The sequence below is a fragment of the Phytophthora cinnamomi genome (assembly GCF_018691715.1).
Source record: "Phytophthora cinnamomi strain GKB4 chromosome Unknown Contig63, whole genome shotgun sequence".
In the NCBI taxonomy this organism is placed as follows: Eukaryota; Oomycota; class Peronosporomycetes; order Peronosporales; family Peronosporaceae; genus Phytophthora; species Phytophthora cinnamomi.
Genome location: NW_027150996.1, coordinates 719,633 through 742,894, shown reverse-complemented (window position 1 = coordinate 742,894; position 23,262 = coordinate 719,633). Strand labels below are relative to the sequence as shown.

The 23,262-nt window shown below is 56.2% G+C and overlaps 10 protein-coding genes across 11 annotated transcripts; 4 read left to right on the top strand and 6 right to left on the bottom strand.

The window, feature by feature from the left end:
- Positions 1-8: 8 nt before the first annotated feature.
- On the top strand, positions 9-713 carry IUM83_13235 (uncharacterized protein; the record flags this gene model as incomplete). Its single annotated transcript, XM_067937898.1, has 2 exons — positions 9-80; positions 144-713. 2 exons carry the CDS (start codon positions 9-11, stop codon positions 711-713), a joined length of 642 nt encoding a protein of 213 aa, XP_067786912.1.
- Positions 714-962: 249 nt separating this feature from the next.
- IUM83_13234 (nucleoside diphosphate kinase B) lies at positions 963-2,209 on the bottom strand (the record flags this gene model as incomplete). The annotated part of the gene is made up of 2 exons (XM_067937897.1): positions 963-1,952; positions 2,054-2,209. The coding sequence occupies 2 exons, from the start codon at positions 2,207-2,209 to the stop codon at positions 963-965; spliced, it is 1,146 nt and encodes a 381-aa protein (XP_067786913.1).
- Positions 2,210-2,831: 622 nt separating this feature from the next.
- On the bottom strand, positions 2,832-3,287 carry IUM83_13233 (Nucleoside diphosphate kinase B; the record flags this gene model as incomplete). Its single annotated transcript, XM_067937896.1, has 1 exon — positions 2,832-3,287. The coding sequence occupies one exon, from the start codon at positions 3,285-3,287 to the stop codon at positions 2,832-2,834; it is 456 nt and encodes a 151-aa protein (XP_067786918.1).
- Positions 3,288-3,631: 344 nt separating this feature from the next.
- On the bottom strand, positions 3,632-4,593 carry IUM83_13232 (uncharacterized protein; the record flags this gene model as incomplete). The annotated part of the gene is made up of 4 exons (XM_067937895.1): positions 3,632-3,903; positions 3,995-4,069; positions 4,131-4,481; positions 4,554-4,593. 4 exons carry the CDS (start codon positions 4,591-4,593, stop codon positions 3,632-3,634), a joined length of 738 nt encoding a protein of 245 aa, XP_067786919.1.
- A 351-nt stretch (positions 4,594-4,944) lies between these two features.
- On the top strand, positions 4,945-5,910 carry IUM83_13231 (DNA replication complex GINS protein SLD5; the record flags this gene model as incomplete). The annotated part of the gene is made up of 5 exons (XM_067937894.1): positions 4,945-4,992; positions 5,099-5,305; positions 5,386-5,468; positions 5,555-5,643; positions 5,735-5,910. 5 exons carry the CDS (start codon positions 4,945-4,947, stop codon positions 5,908-5,910), a joined length of 603 nt encoding a protein of 200 aa, XP_067786916.1.
- Positions 5,911-6,320: 410 nt separating this feature from the next.
- On the bottom strand, positions 6,321-6,971 carry IUM83_13230 (uncharacterized protein; the record flags this gene model as incomplete). Its single annotated transcript, XM_067937893.1, has 3 exons — positions 6,321-6,380; positions 6,456-6,602; positions 6,678-6,971. 3 exons carry the CDS (start codon positions 6,969-6,971, stop codon positions 6,321-6,323), a joined length of 501 nt encoding a protein of 166 aa, XP_067786917.1.
- A 2,758-nt stretch (positions 6,972-9,729) lies between these two features.
- Positions 9,730-10,590, bottom strand: IUM83_13229 (uncharacterized protein; the record flags this gene model as incomplete). The annotated part of the gene is made up of 3 exons (XM_067937892.1): positions 9,730-9,789; positions 9,873-9,897; positions 10,106-10,590. 3 exons carry the CDS (start codon positions 10,588-10,590, stop codon positions 9,730-9,732), a joined length of 570 nt encoding a protein of 189 aa, XP_067786823.1.
- Positions 10,591-10,880: 290 nt separating this feature from the next.
- Positions 10,881-11,942, top strand: IUM83_13228 (uncharacterized protein; the record flags this gene model as incomplete). Of its 2 annotated transcripts, XM_067937891.1 has the most annotated exons (2): positions 10,881-11,149; positions 11,238-11,241. In XM_067937891.1, the coding sequence occupies 2 exons, from the start codon at positions 10,881-10,883 to the stop codon at positions 11,239-11,241; spliced, it is 273 nt and encodes a 90-aa protein (XP_067786850.1). The 2 variants fall into 2 exon arrangements, with proteins under 2 accessions (XP_067786850.1, XP_067786849.1); XM_067937890.1 differs by having other exon boundaries at positions 10,881-11,942.
- A 1,257-nt stretch (positions 11,943-13,199) lies between these two features.
- IUM83_13227 (Spliceosomal protein FBP11/Splicing factor PRP40) lies at positions 13,200-17,910 on the top strand (the record flags this gene model as incomplete). Its single annotated transcript, XM_067937889.1, has 7 exons — positions 13,200-13,262; positions 13,329-13,367; positions 13,435-13,682; positions 13,753-13,833; positions 14,974-15,031; positions 15,148-16,545; positions 16,621-17,910. 7 exons carry the CDS (start codon positions 13,200-13,202, stop codon positions 17,908-17,910), a joined length of 3,177 nt encoding a protein of 1,058 aa, XP_067786828.1.
- A 437-nt stretch (positions 17,911-18,347) lies between these two features.
- IUM83_13226 (pleiotropic drug resistance protein ABC superfamily) lies at positions 18,348-22,583 on the bottom strand (the record flags this gene model as incomplete). The annotated part of the gene is made up of 1 exon (XM_067937888.1): positions 18,348-22,583. One exon carries the CDS (start codon positions 22,581-22,583, stop codon positions 18,348-18,350), a length of 4,236 nt encoding a protein of 1,411 aa, XP_067786827.1.
- Between the last annotated feature and the right edge of the window lie 679 nt (positions 22,584-23,262).

Genomic DNA, 23,262 nt, shown 5'->3' with positions numbered 1-23,262 from the left:
CAGCGGCTATGGCTTCGTCGATGAACTGGCAATGGATCAACGCTGTCACAAACCGTGCAGTATCTTGGTGGCCGTCTACGGTAAGCAATCTGCGCAAGAAAGCACGGTGGAGGCTATCAACTAACTCATACGCCACGCTCAAGGTGAATTATGTTGGGCAGCCTGTCGCTCTCCAGCAGATGCAGGAACACGAGCACCTCAAGGCGGAGAAGTGTGGTGCCCAAAGGCTGATCGCAGAACTGAATGAGCAGCTGAAGTGTGAGCAGGAGACCAAGGCCAGACTCACCCAAAAAGTTGTTGACCTGGAGGAGCTTGTCGACCTGGAGAAGCAGAAGAATGCAGTCCTAGAAGCCCGCGCCGACCAAGCACTGATCGCGGCACTGAAGAAGCGGTTGAAGGAGGAGCAGGACGCTAAGGCAGTGCTCGAACAGGCAATATCGGATGAGCATAAACTTCAGCAAGAGAGGCTTGAAGATATGGAGCACCTTCGTGCAGCTGACAAGGCGGAGATCACGAGGCTGAAGAAGCGCTTCAACCAGCGCAAAGTTGCGGCGGAGATCGCGAACCTGGAAAAGGAGGTCTCGAAGCTGAAGAAGCAAGTCTCAGTGCTGAAGATGGAGAAGAAAGTGTACGACAAGAACCAGTTGCTTGCGCTGCAGGTTCAGAAGAATCACCGCTGCAGCCAGAATATGATGACCAAGTCCGACAAGTAGACGATGCCAGTCCAGTGCCATTTCAGTAGAATGTCTCCACGCTGGACGCGTCTGTAATGGAAGCCTACGGCTAGAAGCACTTGAACACTCGACACTTCTGATCTTGCATGCACTGTTGACACCACACGCAGGAACGCTGAGCTCGCTTTCAAAACTGAGAATAAGTAGCTTGTTGAGTCTTCTACATGTACATCTGCGCCAATGCGTGTGTGAGGGGGGTCTCCGATGAGTCAAAAAGTCCTGTCCTGCCTACTGGCACAGCGGGTTCGTACGCTCCCGAGCCACGACGACCGAGAGGTAGGCTGCACTCGCGCTGGGTTGTGCGTCTCCGTTCTCCTCGCCGCGACGGAGTTGGTTGGCGAACGTAGCAGGAAGCTCCGACTCCTTCGGGGTCGTCACTGCCATGTAGCCGCTGGGTTGTTCGGCCGCCATCTTGCTGCGGCTCAAGCTCTTGCTGAGACTCATGCTCATGCTGCGCAGGTTGGTGGGGCTTCCGGGTCCCTGTCGACGAGCAGCGGCACCTTGTGGGTCGATGAACTCGCCGAACTGCAGTCCTTGCTGCATGTCGTGGTGCACCTCGCGGAACATGCGCACGATGGTGGCCATCATGATGAGCTCGCCGGCGTTCGAAGACAGCGCGTAGACCGGAGACGGCATGAGGTAGCCCACGAGCAGCGCCACGGCGCCCACGAGCATCCAGATCCACGGGTTGAAGCACGTGGCGTGCACCATGTACGAGTAGTTGGTGCCGTAGTTCCAGAGCCGGAGGCCGATGTAGAGCGCCAACGCCACGAGCACCAGCGCCGGCAGAATGGCACACACGGCGTGGGCCGTGCTGTCTCCCTGCAGCTCGTACATGCTGGCGATCTCGGGCGTGAGGTCCGACGACCAGCGGTAGGCCACCAGCAGGTTGAGCACCAGCAGCGCGCAGCCCACGAGCCACACGAAGAAGCGCAGGCACGTGGACAGCCACCAGCGGCGCCGGGCCAGGCTCGAGGCCGCGCCGGCGTTGTCGCAGCTGCTGCCGCGCTCGCGGTGGCCGCTCTCGAACGAGATGCCGCAGAAGTTGACCGACTTGTGCTTGTGCACCATGTAGGCCAGCTCGTAGCACACCAGCAGCAGCATGGGCGTCACGCAGGCGTGGAAGGCCAGCATGGCCTGCGTGCTGGCCCTGCGGCGGTCGATGCCCGTCGTGGCCTTGACGGCGTTGTCGAACACGAGGCTGAAGCAGATGAACGGCTGCATACACAGAAAGAGAGAACAAGAAGAAGAAGAGGAGGAGGAAGAGCAGTAAGCCACGAGGTCTAGAGACCCACTGGAGACGGACAACTCCGGCGTACCGTGAGCAGGAAGGCGGCGGTGGTCGAGTACTTCTTGGCGTAGCCCAGCGAGTAGTAGAAGAGCACGACGCCGACGGCCACGAAGAGCCAGAAGAAGGGCACGAAGGCCGGCAGCACGTGCACCTCGTAGTCGTCGGACGAGGAAGAGGAGGCCATGTCCGCACGAAGGAAGGGGGCGTTCGGCTACTGGAGGGAGGAGGGGAGGCTGTCTGTCTGTCTATCTATCTCTCTATCTGCCGTGCGTCAATCCAGGACCTCGTCGGTCGGGAGCTGTCGAGCGTCAGGGCTTCCGTGGTCGATGGCTGCGATGTGAACGCCCCACAGAGACCCAGAGACGGGAGCACACAGACACACAGCGCCAGAGTGGTAGAGACCCCGAGGACTTGGCCGTTCTTATCCCCCCACAGATGGCCGGCGCTCCCATCCGGAGCATTTCAGCCGTGAGCAGCACCGCGTCGCATGCGTCGCAGCCGTTTCGTGGCACCACAAATAGCCACAAATAGCGGTCGTCCGCCGGATATTCCACTCGCCCCCAGCAGCCTTCAAGGAACGAGGAGCTGCGTAACGTAGTATCGAGAAGCAACAGGAGCTGAGGACAGACAACAAATGCGCGAATGGGCAGCTGGAGGAGCCCAACCAGCGCGTTCATTGGACTGATTAAAAGACTAGTGTAGAGCTAGAGGAGCGTGCAGTGCGCGCACCCGGAGGGGGCGGGGAGCTGCGCCTCTGCGTCCTGCAGCACGGGCGTGACCGTCACGGCGGCTGTTGCTGCTGCCGTTCAGTTCTCGTAGACCCACTCGTCGTCCTGGGCGCCCCACTCGACGACGCCCTCCGGGAACCAGAGGTTGATCTCCTTCTCGGCCGACTCGACCGAGTCCGAGCCGTGGCACACGTTGCGGCCCACGTCGACGCAGAAGTCGCCGCGGATCGTGCCGAGCGCCGACTCGCTGGGCTTGGTGGCGCCCAGCATCTTGCGGCCCTCGAGCACCACGTTGGTGCCCTCCCAGACCATGCAGGTCACGGGGCCCGAGCTCATGTACTTGATGAGCGCCGGGAAGAAGGGGCGGCCGGCCAGGTCCGAGTAGTGGGCCTCCAGGTGCTCCACGGACGGGCGCGCCAGCTTGAGCGCCACGAGCTTGTAGCCCTTGGTCTCGAAGCGCTTGATGATCTCGCCGACCAGGTGGCGCTGCACGCCGTCGGGCTTGACCATGATGTAGGTGCGTTCGCGGGCCATGACTGCTGGGGGGTGGAGACACTTGAGACCGGAAGGGATCTTTGGGGAATGATCCCCTCACCCATGGACGCCGTGCCACGTGTGGACCAGTGCCTCGGGAATAGTTTCAGCGAATGAGAGCGCTGCATGGTGGAGATTTTGAGCCAATGGTTGGGACGTAACACGGTTAAAGAGAGGATAACGGATAAGTGGTACATTGACGGTTGGAGATTTTGGTGGTCGAAAGTTGAAGGCAGCGCTTCAACGTGACCTTCGCTGCTGGCTGTTGCTGGTTTCGGATGTCCTCGGGTGACTGTGACCGCAGCTGTCGATGTATAGTACATGGTTGAGGGGTGGCTGCTGACTCACGGGCGCTGGAAGTGCGACGCGATGAGGAGGCGGAAGGCCTGGTCCTCGTCGAGCCCGAGCTGCTCCAGCATCTTCTCGGCGTGCAGCACGAGCAACGGGTCCATCTCGATGAGCGTCTCGTCGTAGTTGGCGCAGGCGCGCAGCACGCGCAGCAGCGAGTCGCTCTCAGGATGGTCGAGTGCGAAGCTGTATAGTTTGAACGCGCGCTGGATCATCATGGCGCGCGGGCAGGCCTTGCACGTGCACAGGTAGTCCTCGATGCAGGGATCTGCTCCAAGCATGAAGAAGGAAACGCATACAATCAGCCATGCTATCATCCAAGAAAGTGCATAAACTCCGATATGTTAACGTGGTTCTACCTGCGTCGAAGGACTGCGTGTTGCATGGCGTCGACTGACTGCCAGCGGACGGTGACTGTGCACGGAGGTTGATGCCTGCCCAGCGTAGCACACGATCAGAGAGAACGGCATACTCCAAGCGAAACCCAATGCGTACCTGATCTCGGGCACGAATTGGGAGCAGGTAGCAGCGCTCGCGCCTCCAACGACAGCTCGAGCTCTTCGTCTTCTGCAGGAGGCAGCGTCTTCTCTTCTTCGAGGTCGTCCTGGACCTGCACAACGCCTTCATCGGAGACCAGAACCATAGCTCTATCTCCGAAACCGTGACTGCTGGACACCGACAGCGGCGTATCGGGGAAGAGACCGATGGACATCGCGTCGCCGGCGCTCGAAGTGCGTTCTTCGTGGTCCAGCGACAGCGACGACTCGTAGTCGTACAAGGGCATCAGCGCTCTCGCTTCCTCTCTGCTCATCGTCCGGACCCGCTCGTCTGTCTTCCACGCATCCACTGTGCCAAGCAATAACAACAGCACCACCAAGTGAGTCACATGCAACACCGGAACCTCTTCAGCTCACTCACCATCGGGCGCAGTCTGCGCGCAGCAATTGGAGTTGCCCATGGATCTGCGCACTCTTCTCCTCGGTCTTCTCCTCGTCGCCTCAATTTCGCCACTGAAGGCGAACCAGCTCTAGCAGACCGGCATCGTCCGAGAAAGAGCAGCACTACAATGTAGTGCTGCAACTACCTGTAGAGCTACATCACAAAAGAGCTCTTGACTGCCTTTCCGAGATGGCTACATCTGATTACCTGTGGCTTGTCCCACAAACAAATGCATTATTTGTGGATATTTAGAATTTCAGCCAATCGGAGAGAGATCTGGTTCTGGCGCGACGGCCATTTATCGTGCTGTAGCTCTTCGGTATCGCCATGGAGTCGCAGTCGCAGTCGCAGCGAGTTCGACCGGGAGAACCTGAACGAAGATGTCGTGAACATGCGCGCGCTCTGGGTGAACGAGCTGGTGCGTCTCCGTCTGCAGATTGATTCCCACCGCGTTGCGGCGAAAACGCCGCGGAATTGACGAAGTTACTGGCCGCTAACCTCCGCACACTCGCTGTCTGGCCCAGAACGCCCCGGAGATCCTGCCGTACAACGAGGAGATGGTGACCGAGATGCTGGAGCAGGTCCGCAACCAGCAAGAATACGTGGACTCGGTCTACGAGGACCGCGCGCAGCTCACGGAGGAGAAGTCCTTCGTCAACAAGCTCTACCAGATGGAGATCGACCGCCTGCGCTACATGGTCTCGTCCTACCTCCGCACGCGTCTGCGCAAGGTGCAACAGGCCGCTACTACTGCTCCACCCAGTAGACTGGATGTGGACTAACACTCAGGTTCATTACTGTTGCTGTGCAGATCGAGAAGTTCGCTGTCCACATCCTGAGCGACCCTGTGCGGACCCAGCGACTATCGCTGAAGGAGCGCAACTTCGCGCAACAGTAAGTGCTGCAGGCTGCAGCCTGCAGCCCCTGCATTGCGGGAGGATTGCGGGTCGCTTACTTTGAATTTTGTGATTGTGTTTAAGGTTCGTGCTGCTGTGCGAGTCGCACGTGAATGAGTTGGCGCTGAATAAGTTCGCGGACGAGCACCGCAGCCTCACTGCTGAAGGCATGGGTAAGACGCGTCGAATTTTGCTGTGTGTGTGGTCAGTGGTGCTTTCTGGTGTCTGATTCTGACAACCCGTTTCGGTGGTGGTGTGTTGCAGTGCCCGAACCCAATCTGGACAGCTTCGTGTTCTGCGAGGGCAAGGAGGGGGCCGAGTCCGTGCAGGTCGACGAGAAGGGCGGCGACTTCGTGCAGATGCACCCCGCGGATCGCTACGTGCTGCGCTACCGCAGCATTCAAAGCCAAGTCGAGAGTGGCCAGATTCAGCTCATCTAGGTCAATACGTTGCCCGCCTTCACGCCATTGAAGAAGAAGAGAGAGGGGAGAACCTTGTGTCGTGAAAGCGATATAGATTAAGTTAGCTGTGCGAGAAATACACGACGATAACGCGTACCGAAGCCGCCGGATGCAACGCCACCCAGTCGGCTTCTACATGCAAAAGAGCAGCGTCGCCTCCCTCGGTCCGCAGTGCCTGATGAAACGATGCCTAATAAATCCGGACTCGATGAGGGAGAGAGACTGCCTGCCACCTAGCTTCAAGGCGGTGGATTCTTCAAAAACAAAACCCAGCAGCTCCTCCCTGCTCAGCTCTGCTCTGCCTTGCTCATATCATACCGTCGTCGCCTTGGTCTCGTCGCACTTCTCTGATAATGTATCAAATGCCTCGAATGGCATCTGCCCCCAATTTACCACAACGGGTTGGCAACGGCCGCTGCGGCGGCAATGCACACGAAGAACGCTGCTGGCTGGCAGTGGCAACAACCAAATACACCGTCAGAAGCCTCCCAAAATGGCATGAATCAGCAGTTCACGCTTCTCACCACCAGCAGCACCTCCTCCAGCACGAGCACGGCCACCTGGAAGTACTCGTAGTGCGTGAAGGCGTAGCCCGGCACCTCGAACCGCTCGTACAGGTGCGGCGTCAGCATCACGATGCGCGCGAACTCCATGGCGCTCAGCAGCAGGTACTGCAGTCGCAATGGCACGAGCAAATCAGAACAAGTATCTTTCTCAGACAGCCCCCAAATGTGTCAACAACGCACCACGACGGTCCAGCTCATGCGCTCGGAGCGCACGGCCAGCAGCCCGACGACCCCCACGACGGACATGAAGACGTTGGACAGCCACAGGTAGTTGCCCGACGCCAGCAGCCCCAGCAGCAGCTGCAGCGCCGCGATCACGCGGATGCGCTGCGACCGCCGCGCCGTGGACGCCCACGCGCGCTTCTGCTGCTCGAAGCCGCCGTAGCAGCGCGGCGCCGTGGACGTGGACGTGGTGGAGGACGCCGCGTAGCTGCGCGGGAACAGCGGGTCGTACTCGCGCGCGTGCTCCGACATATGGGCGAATAGGCTCAAAGTGCTGGGAGGGTCGAGGAGATTTGGGACTGCCGGCCTGCTTTTTCTTTGGCGTTTTGAGCTTATTCCGCCGCGGCCGTGATTGGCTGACACGGGACGCAGACGCCCACTGGTTGGCGGAAAAACGGCTGACCGCGACTGAGGCAAGGTCGCGGCGTCTTCCTCCACGTTTGCACTGTAGGAATGTGTTTGGACGCGCGTGAGTTTGGCTATGGAGGTTTGTGCCGTTTGTGTAGGAGATTTGGCGGCGTGGACGTGGTGGTTGTTGCAGGTAGGAGCTTGGTGCTCGCGGTCATTTTGCTGAAAAAAATCGAAGCCAAAGGTCCATTGCGAGGTCTGCTCTCTGTCGCAGTCGTCTGGTGCGTCGGCGTCAAACTGACCATACGCCAGTAGGGAGACTTGCGTGTACGCAGCAGGAATCAGCGGGCTACAGAGATCGTCTCGCAGTTTGCATGCAGATGCCAAGTCAAAACTGATGGTCGTCAAGCATGTTGAAGCCCGAGGTAGAGAAAAGGCAAGTTCAAACATGGCTACACTTGCAGCAAATTTGTCTGAAAAGGGCTTTTAGAGGATTGCGTTCTCGAAATGATGCACAATAGGCCAGGGGGACGACTACGGGTGTTCGAATTCGCGCTGCGCTTCACCCTGCTGGGTCACCGAATTATTTAGCGTGCTGCAAACTTTGCCACCGGCCGGTAGCTGGTTAAAGAAGGCAATTCCCTTGAAACAACTGGCTTCGGTTCAACGCTAAAATTGTTTTGGCGCGTACTTGAGCACGTATCCACTGAATGGGGTTTGACGTACTTGTATGACAGAGCCTCATACTGCACATCGTCTTCACTGTGTTTTTTGAGTGACATGTCGCTTCATTAACTCTCGCGAACCAACATGCATCACACAGTCCGCGCAGATCAACTTCGAGCTGAGCTGGACCGCCGTAACCCCCGAAATCGGTGCACTGTTGTCCTCAACGTCTCCATTGACAGCCTTGTCGAGCCGTTGGTACCGTCGAGATTGCCAAGTTGGCAATGCCAACAACTGGCTGATAACGGCTCCAACGGTTATCCATCGCTCGCTCACTCAGAACAACAGCGATCTTCGTTGTCTATGTATAACTCGGAATAGCTTTCCCCACTCGCTACACTAATTAGTCAGACCCTGACTAATAATGGTGTACGATTCTCGCCAGGCAAAAACAAATGTTCAAAACGCTTTTCTGCTTCATAGATCTACAGTTCGGGGAAAGCAAGACCATCTCCGGATTCCCCTGACCGAGAGCCATCCAAAACTGGTGCTTTTGTTGCGATTTGAGCCTGAACAAAAAACTTTGTATCGGCCGGAACTGCGATCAAATACGAAAGTACGACTATATTCGAAGCACGACTAATTAGAGTGAAGGGTGTAACTGCCGCCATTCGAGCTTTTGCTCTGAGCCGAGTCGCACACTAGAGCTTGGCGGGCAGTGCGAGAGTCTCCTGTCGACATAATCTACTTCGTCAAGCTGATAACTCCACGACTGGTAAAGACACCGCTGATGGCGGGGCGCAAGAGTACTTCGACGAGCAAGTCCGTGCCCGCAAGAGCCAAAGGTGGATAGCATTGCTCAATCCGACTATCTTGGAGGCATGTCTGGCCTTTACAGGACGCATCGTCAATCACGACGTGATCGGCCCCTTGGCGCTGCTTTTCCTGTTCTTTGCCATTAGGTACCTGTCGTACCCTTTCTCATCAAGGCCGATCGCAGCATTTTCGCAGAATGAGGTCTCGATGGCTGGACCGGGTGCAGGGGTGTTTGGGTCCATGCAAAATTGTTCTGCTCAAGTTCGTGTCGTTCAAAACGGTTTCTATATCCATGGCCCCGACGTTTTCAGCTTCCATCGTTTAGCCCCCAACAGAATCGGTGTATGACTTCAGTCCTCTGAGCACTGAAGCGCTTGCACGCTAGATTCCAGCGGTGCCATCTGCCAAAGTGGGAGGAACGAATGGGGTCATCTACTAATGCTGTCACGGGAACAACACAGGAGGTGATGAATGTGATCAAAACGCTCAATATTAGCGTCGCACCTCAAACGATGCGCGAGCTGCAGCTAGGAATTGAGCAAGGCGATAAATGCGCCACAACCTGGAACATGATTGCCATTCCAGTATCCTACTACGGTAGGCGACGTCAATTCCGCCAAAATCCTTGCTGTTGACCTGAACGTGTTTCCAGACTACACCGAGTGCCGTATGATAGCCTTGTTGGGTCAAAGTGGCGCTTGCCACAAATGGCTAGGACTTGTTGAGTGCGGTTCCCGAAATCTTTACCCTGTTTCCATACAGCTTTTCGAATAGCATGACCCGGCCTGAACAATGTTTGCATCTTGTCCACGCACAATATGCCGACGGTAGTGATCCTGTCGGTAACTCTGGGTACTGTGGCTCCAGTCATATCCTTTAACGTGAAGAAGTTGAGCCCAAAATTGACGAGTGCCGTGCGATCCGCTCGACATTCTCTGGCGTTGACCACGAATGGGATCGGATCCGGATCCACCCGACACACCGCGCAGCCCCCACAAGTTGGGATCGCTTGTGTTTTGAGCACAAAACAAGCACTTTATCTCGACAACTCGTCAGGAAATGATAACCCACTTCGTTCGAAAGATACTGCACCGGCGTCCCGTTCAATAAACTTTTCCGAGACTGCGACGGCGTGGCTTACGTCATGTACAAAGAGAAAAGCTGCACGACTGTCGAGGCGCTACTTCTCACGGGGTACCTCTTCCACGGTGAACATATCCATCAGGCGTACCCCCGTGACCTAACAGCAACAACAACATCCGAACCGAGGTTATTGTTCACGCATTGCTCACAGTTTATTCCCAAAGTTCACCTTCTTCCTACCTTGATGCTCCTTGAACGCTGGCAACTGTCGCCAAAAGAAGTACAACCAGTCGTATTGTTCACTGTTTCGTCCCCAGAACATGTCGGCACAACGAATAGTCGGTTAGTAGCAAAAGAATCATACCGTCCTTGCCGAAAACGGTCAACCAAGCAACGCTCTTTCTTCGGTGTGTATGTGTTTATTGCCCCCATTGCCTTTGCTCCCTGTTCTAACCCGCGCCGTCCACGTCTACATGTTCCGGAGGGCCTCCTCCTCCTCGTGCTCGAGGCGCATGGCCTCCTTGATGGCGCGGCTCTCGGCCTCCACCCAGCCCTTCTCGATGTCGTCGTACTCGGCCGGGTCGGCGAACTCGATGCCGCGCATCTTGGCGAACTTCTCGAGGAAGCGGTGGCTCTCCACCTGGTCGTACTTCTCGATGAGCATGTTGAAGGCGTCCTCCTCCGGGATGCCGTGCTCGATGAGCGTCAGCTGCTCGTCCGCGAACTCGTAGGCTGTCTGGCCGTCCACGATGCCGTCGCGCTGCTTCATGTAGAGCTCGGCCAGCCGGTCCTGCGGGAACGTGATGACCGGCAGCTTGTCGCGGTCCTGGCGCGGCACGGGCGGCGGCGGGAAGCGGTCCACCATGGCCACCCAGGACGGCCGGCGCATGCCGCCGTTGCGCGACAGGCCCTTCACCAGGCGGATCATGTCCATCGTGCGCTTGCGAGCTCGGCCCATGCTTGCGTCCGTCTAGCCTTCCTGACCTCTTCAGCTGTGCGTGACAGGCTCTGAGGGCCGCTCCTTTCACGCCGCCCCGCCATAGGTCTAAATTCGACATCTTTTCAACCAATACGGTATCGTTATCTGAAACGTCTCGCCATTGGACTGAAATTAGCATTCCTTTTTCTTCCAATCCGCCGTTGTCGAAAAATATCGTCCTTTGATTGGGTTGCCATCTTTTGAGCCAATAGGGCGGCGAAGTTGAAGCCATCATGGCGAATGGGATGGCGACGGCGACGGCGACGGCGATGGCGCGCCGCGAGCGGCTGCAGGCGCTGCAGCGGCTGAGCGACGACGGGCGGCGCGCGGAGCTGCAGGCCGTGGTCGCCAGCTACTCGACCAAGGAGCTGCGCACGCTGTGCGGCGGCTTCGGCGTGCCGGCGCAGAGCAAGGAGTACGCGGCGTACCAGTCCAAGGCGGGCTACGCGGAGCTGCTGCTCAAGCTGCTGGAGGCCAAGACGGCGAGCGCCGCGGGGGTCGCGAACAGCTGCGACATTGTACCCATCACGACGAATCCGTCGGGCCGCACCAGGAAGAGCAAGAACTGCAGCTTGCGCCTCATCAACGTCATGTGCTCGAGGCTGATGGCGCCCTATTTGAGGCAGTTGAGCGACGAAGCAGCGCGCAGGAAGCGCAACGCCGACGGCAGCAGCCCGTTCTGGGAGAAAGTGAGGGCGGAGTTTGTCAGTAACAAGCCAGAGTACGCGTGCGTCGCGTACCCGGACGACCCGGTGTTCGTGGACTACAATTTGGGCTCGCCCGTTGCCCATTCCAGCGAGAAACTGCGCAAAATGTGGGAGAAGCTGGGGCTGGCGTACGCCAGCGTCTTCGGTCCGCAGCTTGGTAGTGCCGGGGATGGTGTGGTGGACTTGGCAGCGTGTGCAGGGAGACATGATGTGTACTACTTGAGATGCTGGCTCCATGACAAGCCCGAGCTAGTCACGATTGTGTGTAAGGCTCCGGCAGAGACGGATATTGGACACGGCTTGCCTCCGAGCGGTTTCCAGAGCGCGCAGGGGCTTCAACAGCTGACGACTGAGCAGAACTTTCAGTCGAGTCTTCAACAGAGCTCTGTGGACAACATTGAATCACCGGTGGTGCCCGTGGCGAATGGGTATTTGCAAAATAGAAATGACGAGGGGGAACGGCTAATGCAGTCGATCAAGTTGGCGTATGATGTCTTGGCGGTGATGTCCGCGACCGATCACGGATCAGAGATTGAACGTACTGTTCGACGAAGATTGCAGCGGTGCGCCAAGCGATTAAAGACGATTGAAGATGAGGAAGAAAAACAGTCATTGCTGTTGTAGCGTGAGCGGCCACCCGCTACTTAGCTGTACAGTTTGCCGTTTATGGATGCTTGGCATATTTCAAAGTCCTAGGATTTATAGATCTTTGCGGGTCGTCGAATGTAAAAAATGCTTCACAACAAAGTATCAGAGCATTCACGTCGATGTTATATCATTCAAGAATGTCGTGGTTGATCCGAAGTGCTTAGAAAATCTCGAATGCATAATGACAACCCAGACCTAGCGTGGCTGACTCGAAACGATAACGGACAGGTTACTGTCAAGTCTTCCGTCGCACCGAGTTCAGGTGCCAAAGGTTGATTGGTACCTAACGACACAAACGTCTTGCCAATTTTCGCGGTACTCGGGCTCAGCTTCGACCATGTCCAAGAAAGCTTCGTCGTGATAGTGGTTCAGTAACGTTCGGATCAGTCTACGGGATCTCCCGGATACTTCTTGTTGAAATCGTCTGCGCACTGGATCCATGGGATAAATTATTCGACAATCCGAATCTCCTTGCGCGCTTGATAAGCACCTAATTTCTTGAAAACGTCGTCTACGTGCGTTCCGGTATCTAGTCAATATTTGAGTTCGTCTGACGACATGAACAAGCTGTTAGCCTTCTCGAAAATAGATGCTGAAGGCCCCACTTTCTCTTTAACATCCTCATTGTTGCTGTTGCCGGGGAGTAACCTGCTATCATTTACCATTTGAGCTGGGACCGATTCAAGATTTTCCTCAAGGGCGTCAACATCACTGAGCCTCCCGAGCAAATTACCGAGAGCGAGACTGGGTACCTCAAGGACGCTTTGCAGTCAAACTCGATTTGTGGTCATGACCTACAAGGCCCCATGGAGCGCACTTGGGCTACCGTTGAGGCCTTCGGGAACAATACTCCAGTATCACAAAGAACGAACTCCGCGTAAAAATCCAAGACACAGATCTCGTGAAGACCGACATTGCCATGGTGACAAGCAACTGCATGGAGCGGTTAATCCCCCACTCATAGAACCGCCTACAAGGCGCGGGACAAGCTCCTCAAGACGTTCGGAGCAATTATTAACAACCTAATGACAACAACGACACCACCTACAAGGCCATGGAGTACGCATACAATGTGGTGAACCAGAGTCTCACCTATTGGGTGTCGCGGTGTTCGATATGAGCGGCATTTCCAGTCATAGAGGCGCGTTTTTCAGTACGACAAATAAGGTTAGTAGAATTGAGAAAAGGCAATTCCTTCTGAAGCCCTGTATTCGGCCCTCGTGCTTCTATCCAATGAACCTCCTGCCGCTGTATCGTCTTCACCTGTACCCTGTCTTCCTGGGCTGCAGTGCTCTTGTAAGGCTGTCTAGCTGCAGATTTTACACAGTGCGAGGTCTAACGGCAACGATGAACGTTTGGCAGGGAGGCTTCGGGCTGTGTCAATGGTATCATGCTACCGACGTACGTGTCACCATGCTGCTGTGTATTATATATGCTGTTGCTCATTCGTTGTTATTCACTACCACAGCTCCAGAACCGCGAGCTCTACCGGGAAATGTCCCTCAAGTACATGCTCACAGCCGTTCCCCAGCTCTTAGCGGCGTTGCTGCTGCTCTACTACGCATGCACCTATTCACGAGCGACCTCTGCCTTCGTGCACCGCATGCTGGTAGAATCGTGCTTGCACCAGGGCGTTGTCGGTCTCATGGTAGCGTCACTCCTGTTCTCAGCATTCCACCTGGCGATGAGCGTGTGCTGTTCGTCCCCCGCTTTCTGGTACGCTCTCTCTTTCACTGATCAATGGCGACAATCACACCGCTAAATGAGTTTTACCTGCTCACTGCAGCCCTGTTGATCCTGTAAGCTGCCAGCTCAGTCGAATCGTCGCATGCCCAGAATCCGTAGCACACCTCCCGCACTACAACCTGTACCCTCGATTGGCTCACACCTGCGCAACCTTCACAATGCTGTTCGCATTATCCAGTATCCAGACGGCGCACACCCTCAAGGACCTAAATTCACGCGTACGCCATGCCAACTTCGTCACCTTCTCCAGGCGCGAACCCGTCTACGAAGCTTCCGCCTCCGTGGTCTTCTAAAGCTCGACCCCCCCCCATACCTGCAAGTACCGCAGAGATACAAACACGAAAACCACATTCCACCACCACTTGTCCTAAGCGTAGTCCAAACTTCATTCGATACCTAAAACTTCTTACCACGACCACGCCCTGTCGACAATCACCTGACCAACTGCGCCCACGGATCCTGCAGGAACGACGGCTGGAAGAACACTCGTCCAGGTCCGTCCTCCGTCGGATACTGCTGCGCCTGACGAGGACGCATCTCCTCTCTCTGTTGCTGTTGGTGGGGGCCACTGTACTGAGTAGCTTCTCGCCCTCCATTGGCCCGCAACAGCTGCTTCCACGGGTCCTCCAGGAACGACGGCATGAAGAGCCTCGAGCCGTCGCGCGTGTCGTCGCTGGGGCCCCTCTTGCGCTTGAACTGGGGCTGGTTATAGTGGCGGTTCTGCTGGAACTGCTGCTGCTGGAAGCCTCCGCCTCGTCCTCTTCCTCCTCTTCCTCCTCTTCCTCCTCGACCGCCGCGGAATCCCCCGCGACCTCGTTGGTGCTGCTGGCGCGGCGCTGGCGGCTGCATCTGCTGCTGTTGGAACTTGGGCTGGCGCTGCTGCATCTGACGCATCATGGCCTGCAGTTGCGGCGGCATCGGCGGCGGCGGCCCGGACGCAGGGCCCGTCCCAGGAGGTGGTGGGGGCGGCGGCGGCATTGGTGGAGCCATCTCAAACCAGAATGCTACTGTAGCCATGTCCGTCATTTGATGTGTCGCACACGAATTTAACGTGCAGCACATATTCAAAACATACGCGCTAACTTTGTCGCCCGCCTACTTATTTATAGCCCATATCAAAACATGCAGTGAAAAAGTTCCGACAATCAACCACGCCTCATCAACTATCCCCTTTTAAAACAAATCACGCCTCTACCAATCGGATTATACACTATACCAATTATTCGTCCGCAAAAGTTACCGCGTGGGAGATACCCTCCAGTCTTATTCGTGGTGATCCCGGCCCAGCAGCGCATCAAGCACCCGCCCCAGTGCCCCGAGTGAGTAGCAGCCACCGGTGTCCAGCCCCCGCGCCGCCCTCCGCCCTCGCTCCAGCCACTCAGCGAGGCGACAGACTTGTTAAGGCCTGTGTCTGTCTGTCTCCTGTGCCTGTTAGTGCCCGTTCGCCTCCCCCATGAGCCACTACGGCCCGTCCTCCTCCTCCAGCGGCGGCGCCTACACGCCTCGCGGCGGGCCGCCGCCCTTCCGAGGGCCCCCGTCGGCCTCCACCTCCGCCTTCCCGCCCCCGTTCCGTCCGCCGTTCGCGGCGCGCGGTCCGCCGCCCGCGTTCGCGTTCCGAGGGCCCCCGCCGGCCTTCCGCGGGCCTCCGCCGGGGCTGCGGCCGCCCCTGGGGCTCAATATCCCGCCGCCCATGGCGTTCCAAGCGCCGCCGTCGCCGGCCAATGCGGGGCCCTTGCTGCCGCCCGGCTGGAGCGAGCACAGGACCCCGCACGGGGCCACGTACTACTACAACGCCGCCACGGGCGTCAGCACCTACGACCTGCCGGCGCCGGTGGAGCCCCGCACGCCCCGGTGGGCGGAGTACAAGGACGACGCCACCGGCGCCTTCTACTACTTTAATACAGTCACCAAGGAGACGGTCTGGGACCAGCCGGAGGAGTTCCGCATGCAGAAGGCCAGGGAACAGGTAGCCAAGATGACGATGCACGCCGCGTCGCCCGTGGCGGCGCAGATGCAGACGCATTTTCACAGTCAGGTTCAGGGTCAGGGTCAGGTTCAGGCACCTGAGCACGGCAGCTCGGCGTCGACCGAGAAGGAGGACGAGGACGATGAGGAGGAGATTAAGCGCCAGGAAGCGCAGGAACAGGCCCGCAGGAAGAGGAAGGAGGAGCAGGAACGAGAACAGGCCGCGCAGTTCACGGACATGCCGCGCGCGGAGCGGATGGCGGCGTTCAAGCAGTTTCTCGAGGACAAACAGATCACCCCGACGCTCAAGTGGGGCGACGCCCAGCGGACGATCAGCAAGGACGCGTCGATGCACAACGACTCGCGCTGGAAGTTTGCGTTGAACACGGTCGGAGAGAAGAAGCAAGCGTACGCGGAGTACTGCACGCAAGCGAAAAACCGCGCGACGATCGAGAAGCGGCGACTGGTGAAGAAGACAAGGGAGGAGTTTACCGAATTGCTAACGCTCTTCGAGTCGACGTTGGCTCCAGCCTCGCGGCGCCGTCCGGTTTCGTGGGAGGAGATGATGGAGAGCAATAATTTTTATGCGCTGCGTAAGGACCCGCGGTGGTCTGCGATCGAGGAGACCCGAGAGAAGCAGCAGCTTTTTGCTACGTTCATGCAGGACCTGGAGCGTAACCAGAAGGCTCGCCTTGCAAAACGGCAGGAGGCATTACAGGCAGCTTTCATGGACCTGTTGCGACAGCGCGCCGAAGCAAAAGAGTTGGAATTGAGCGCTGGTCGCTCTGGCAAACGTCTGGACAGTGATACCAAGCGACGTGTCCTGGATTTGCTTGAGGAAGTGGAGCTTCCTGGTGGTGGCGGTAAAGTTGGTGAAGAAGCGCTCCGGATCGTGGATAAGCATGATGTGTATGATTGGGTGGAAGGGTTCCTGCGTGAACAGCGCGAACTGGAGCATGCGAAGCGCAAGCGTGAACGTGCCGAGCGTGCCGAGCGTGAAGAGAAGTTGGGCCGCGACCTGAATGAACAATTGCAAGAACTGGCAGCTAGCCAAAAACTTACTGTTGGGGGCACGTGGACTGAATTCTCAGCTGAGCACCTCAAGCATGCTAGCGAACAGCAGGCTAAAGCATCCAAGAGCGAAGCAGAAGGCGATGCTGATGAGGACGAAGAAGAGGACGGGCATGACGGGGATGGTGAACAATTGCACTGGAAAACGCAACGCCGTATCTTTGACAAGTTCGTGCGCAGGCTTCGCCGTAACCTGGAGCCTGCTGCCACAGCAATCCGAGAGCATCTGGATCGTAGTGGCGAGCCACCGTTACGAGTTACCGAATGCACTACATACGCAGTGTTTGTGGATGCTCTTGAAAGTGGTGTAGGTGTCGCTTTGGATAACAATGCTCCTGAAGAAGGCGAGGAGGAAGTTGTCGAGGAGATGGATACGTCAAAGGAGCCTGCAAAGAAGGATACTGAAACGGGTACTGGTGAGGGTGAGAAAATTAAAAAGCTGACAGCTGAAGAGGTTAATGCAGCTCTGGAGGCTGTAGTGAAGGCGCAGCGAGAGAAGCAGGGCGATACCACGCCCGTCGAGTTCCCTGCGTTCGTGCGTCAAGTGTACGATATGTGGGTTGCGATGGCTAAGGAAGACATCAGGCGAGTGGAAGAGAAGAAGGCCAGGCACCGCAAGAGGAGTCGAAAGGAAAGCCGCGACCTAGCTCCTGAGGACGAAGACGACGAAGACCGACCTCGCCGATCGCGTCGTCGGTCGTCCGCTGCTGACGAGCTCGAAGACGATAAAACTCACAGGAGGCGTCGTCACAGGGGTTCTAGGAAGCGTCGTCGCAGTCATGGATCGCCGTCCGTCTCGCGCTCCAGGTCTCGCTCTCGCTCCGAGTCTCGACGTGAGTCAAGACGCAGTCGCCTGGACCGCAGTCGCAGCCGAAGTCGCAACCGTTCCCGTTCACGCTCCCGAGACCGCGAAGGCGAGTTGCCTCCGAGCTTAGCCGCTGCTGTCAACGTGAAACCTGTCGCCGAAACGGCGTCGACGGAGCCGTACTCACCGATCCGGAACCCGACAAAGGTACTGACAGAAGCCGAAGAAGCCGCGAAGGCGGAGGAGATCATCCGTCAGGCTCGGTTAAAGCTGCAAGCGAAGAGTAAGAGCAATTCCGACGACAGTGAACTCGAGGAGGGCGAGGAACCGGAGGAGGGCGAAGAGGTCGAAGAATAGAAAACTAGGCAGGGTTAAGCTAATCAATGCATCAAGTCGACAAGATGATGTAAGTGCTGACAGAGGCATTGAAAGCTGCAAGAGGAGATCATTTGTCAGGCCCGGTTAAAGCTGCAACCAAAGAGTAAGAGGCGACAGCGGAAATGCAACGCTAATTGAGTGCTCGAGCGATCGATGTAAGCCCCAGGCGTGAGGGCTTTCACGAAAAGAAAAAAAAACTGTGGGTGAGGTCTTGACGTGGTTGCCGGTGTGGTAGTATGCATGAATGCCAACCGTACGTCAAAACCGCAAGCGTTGTTGAAGCGAATAGCAGGACGCACATTTAGCTTTAGTGTCAGAGTGAGCTAAATAAAAAAATATGATGCAACAACAACCACTCGAGAAAAGCATCCACCGATGGGAATTAGAGTTAAGTGTAACTATGGTTTTGTACCGACTTATCTCTTCTGGTGATTGATGTACCGCAGCGATACCAATGAAATCAACCGGAAGACGAAAAGAAAGATGAAAACGCAGCCAAAGTGGCTCCAGAGGTCGTCGTACCGCATGTCGTAGACGTTCTCCATGTACCCCTTGACAGTCGTGTGACCGATCGACAGTGGAGTGTTCTCCACGGGTTGGCAACCAAGTTCCGATCCGATGTTGATGTACGATTGCGTGGCTTCGTCGTACGTCGGGTCATTCGAGCAGCGTCCAAACAGTATCGAAATCAAAATCGAAAGCGTGTATCGTTGAGGCGTAATGTAGTAGAGCCACTGGTAGCCTGCCGGGATTGAGCCAGCGGGGGGATTGAATCCGGCGAACAACAAGAACGTGGCATTGATCATCACGCCCACGATCGCAGCCACCTCCACAGTGGGCAACGCGTAGATGAAGAGCTGGCCGATGTAAGCTTGCATGAGGATGAAGAGCGACAGGTTGATCCAGTACAGCACCCACGCTGTGAAAGACGTAAAGCCCATCAATGGATAGAAAATGGCCGTGAAGAGAAAACCGGTGAAGAAGGCGGACGGGATTTCAGCGATTGTACCACCGATGAAGTACCACAATGTGTTGTACGTCTGGGAGGCACGTTCACGGTAATAAGACTCGCGCTCGTGACCCGTAAAGGGAAGTGTGCCAACATACGCGATGATGCCATTGTACTGCGTCGTCATGAAGATAACACCCACGGCCGCATTAAGACCCTGGTATGTCGTGTACTCGCCATTCACCAAAACGAGACCGAAAACAATCCCCAGAACGAGAGCCGTAATAAAGCGCGTCATGTTGTAGGACGGTGTCCGCCAGTAAATCATCAGGAACCGACCGACCAACATACGTAACTGGGTCATTGAGGTCGCAGCGCGTTTCTTCGTGAACACTAACTCGGGCAGGTCTGGAGAAGGTGTGGTTATGCCAGGCTTATTCAAACCATTCAGCAAAGCTTGCAGCTCATCGCTCTCACGGAAGTGCAGCACGAAATCCACGTTTGTGTCAGCATCGGTCAACGGCTTCTCGCCCGCTCCAGCTACACCCGCGCCAATGCACTCCAACATCCATGTAGCCGGGTTCTGCCCGTCGGGCAAGGGTGCTACCCCCGGAATCGCCTCGAAGTAATCGATTAGGTGTCCGCACTCGCGATCATCGGGTTGTGCGTTATCCAACTCGCCGAAGAACACCATCTCACCTCCGCGTTTCAACAGCAGAAGACTATCAAACAGGAAGAAGACGTCCGATGAAGGTTGGTGAATGGTGCACACAATTGTACGCCCACTGTCGGCTACCTTGCGGACACCGTCCATGATCACCTTGGCCGAGTGGGCGTCGAGTCCGCTGGTGGGTTCGTCCAGGAACAGCACACTGGGTTGTGCTGCTAGCTCGACACCAATGGTTAGGCGCTTCATCTGCTCTTGAGAGCGACCTCGAATAATGTGGTCGGCGATGGCGCGCATGCCCAACAAGTCCAGGCACTCCTCCACGGATGCTAACTTGGCGTATTCTGACACACTACTGTCTTGACGCAGGAAGGCGCTGAACGTGAGAGCTTCTCGGATAGTTGCCGCGTCAGAGTGAATATCCATCTGCTCGCAGTAGCCCGTGCATCGACGAATGGCAAGCTCTGTGGCAGGATAGCCATTTAGCAGGATCTCGCCGCGAATGGTACCTCCTGTCTTGCGGCCGGCAATAACATCCATCAAAGTTGTTTTGCCGGCACCAGATGAGCCCATGAGTGCCGTCATAGTGCCTGGGAGTGCGTAGCCGCTAATTCCTTTGAGAAGGTCGATGGACTCGTGTTTGCGATGAGGCAGGGGAACGGAGTACCACAGATCTTTAAACGCCAGCGTGACCGGCACGAATGCTTTCTTTTGCTCCTCCTGAAGGTCCAAAATGACGACATTTTCTTGTTGAGCTGGTACAATCGAAGCTCGTGGGGTTACGACTTCGACATAGCTGGTCACTCCGTCGCGCTGCTGTAGCTCGTCGCTGCCAGTTTTTTTCTCATCTCCAGCGCTTGGAACCACGACCATACTTCCAGTAGAAGAATCATAACGCTTGTACTCGAGAATCAAGCTAGAAACTGCTGCGAAAAATACGTTCGTAAAGATGAGATACAGCACACCAGCCCATACCCACGCCTTGTTCGATGGCACGTCGTACTCAGATAGCAAGTACTCCCCCATTGTCATATTGTACTTGCCACAGTAGTCATCGCCAGCGTAGACGCACACATCAAACTTGGGCGATCGGTACTGACTTACGGCCACTGCGCGCAAGCACCAAGCCACCGGATTGACCCAATAGACCCAGATGAAGAAATCAGGGATCCGTCCCATCGGCACCACGAATCCAGCAAAGATGATGTAGAATACGATGGAGAACGTCGTCATGGGCTTGACGATATTGAAGTTGGCGGACATGGTGGTCAGCGTGAAGAACCATCCACAGAGCGCAAGGTTGGTCAGCGTAATGAAGAGCAGAAACAACAGATAGTATCCTACTTCCGTGATGAAGCCGCACATCCAGTACACCAGCGAGCCTAGAACCACTGATTCAACCACCGACGTTGGGACGAGAGCAATAAGGGAGGCAATGGCAAACGAAGATGCCCGGTAGAAATTGGCACGACGGTGCTTGTAGTATATCTCACGGGCTGCAATGAATCCAGGCGTCTGGGAGGATTGACCCAACGCCAAAAACATCGTGGATTGGTACAGAATTCCCAACGACACTTGAATGTTGGTGGGGTCAACTTGGTAGAATGTACTGCCAAAAATGAGACCCATGACGATCACCATCAATGCACGCACGCGAATGAAGTCCATGTTACGGAGAGTAATGGTCGTCTGACGAAGAATCAAGGTCCAGGTGCCTGCCCAGAACGACTGCCGAAACATAGGCATCTTCAGCAAATGCTGCTCGGCATCGTGCAGACGGTCACTACTCCACGGCGAATCCAACGTGCGAACCACATCTTGATGAATGGACGATTGGCGAAACATCTCCGCAAACTCGCTTGCTAGCCGCGGAGTTTTGCGCGATGCCGAACAACCGCCGTCAACTTTTCCGACCGCAAATTGGTGCTGTTGGTCTGTCCCCAGATCTAGGAGGTAATCTGCGACGTCGTGGTCAGGAGGACACACAAACCCCAAACTTTCGAAGTACGGTATCACATGCTCTCGTGGCCCGTGGTACATCACCTCGCCATCGTTCAGCAGCAGAATATTGTCAAAGAGCTCGAATACCTCAGGTGCAGGTTGTAACAGTGCCATAACCACCGTTTTGTGCAGCTTCTTCGCGATGTCTCGCTGGGTGCAAACGATATCGAAGGTTGCGGCGCTGTCCAAGCCCGTGCTGATATCATCCATGAACGTCGCGTACTTCATGCCGAACTCCATCTCACCCGTCGTCACACGCCGTCGTTCACCACCGGATACACCACGAATCATCGAATTACCAATCACAGTCTCGCGACACATTTGAAGACCAAGCTGCTCAACGATCACGTCTGGGTAGTTCTGGTAGAGCGCCTCGGTTGTGCGCAGGGCCGCCATATTCTGCCCACGCGTACCGTTCGATAGTAGACTCCTACCGCGTCGCGAAGCCAGCTCCTCAGCGCAACAGGTGTGCGCAAACTCGAGTGTTTCCTGAACCGATAGAGATGGGAAGTGCTTGTCCGTCTGCGGGACGTACGCTGCAAGCTGCGGTAACCTAGGGAGCAAGTCCTCCCACAGTTGTCCGTTGTACGATATGCCGCCGGTCACCTTGACGTTCTTCTCTATCGGATACTGGCCGCTCAATACCTTCATTAACGAAGTTTTACCGGATCCGGGCTGACCAAGCACCAATGTTATGGTGCCCGGCTCGAACACCGCGTCCACGCCGTTCAACACTTGCTTTTCGATGACGCGTTTGGTAGCAGTGAGCTTGCGAACGAAGTGCTTCATGCTGTTGTAGATGGATGGTAGTTCCGGCGCGGTAGACTGGTGGGAAACGGGGACCTCCACGACGAGCGAAAGTCCCTTGCAGCGCACTTCCATCTGCGGCAACGTGCGCCCCAAAGCAGGTTCGAGCTGCTGTGCGACAAACTCGTGGAAAGCAGCTTCGCCTTCTGCCATGAGCGCCTGCCCAGACTTGAGACCCAGTCGGAGTTTGGGCTCGATGGGCGATGCCTCGGTGTTCGGAGTGGTCATGTTCGTGTCGCCAAGGGTATGCACTTGAGAGTTGAGCGGTCTGGTGTGGATCACGGTGCAAAATGAAGAATGGTGTTGTAGAAGGGAATTCCAAGTGCTCGAATTGGCTTGGTACTTCGAAGTGCATTTGATAAAGCGTGTCGCAACCAATTACCTGACTCGTGTGACGGGGACCCCGGTATTATACATGCAACTTAGTTTGCATCGTACGGTCTGCATGTAGGCTGTACTTCGATACAACGCCATAGTAGCAGTCGTACCTTCCTAATTCACCTCATCTCTGTAATGATGAACATGTGTTCGTCTTGTTGATCGAGTGATGAATGGCAAGCATACGGTGAGGCTCGCAAGCGACCTATAAAACCTCAACGTTCGAGCTCTCGCCAATCAATCGAGAACACATATTAAGGTTTTAGAGCTCCCGTGGCGCTGGCCCAGTATTATAGTGTGACACTGGCCATAATTTTTAATCCGGGACGGTGACTACGCTGTGACGGAATCGATTCGGAAATTTCTAGGCCAATCACGTTACCCTCCTCAAGTCTTATCGTGGAGTCATCACTTCCTCGTCGGCCCACTTTAAGACAGGCCCAAGTATGCACTCTCCCGTCACAGTCTATGACTCCGAAGACTCTGAAGCCTCTGAAGGGGTTCTACTGGACGCCGTAAGACTCGAGCA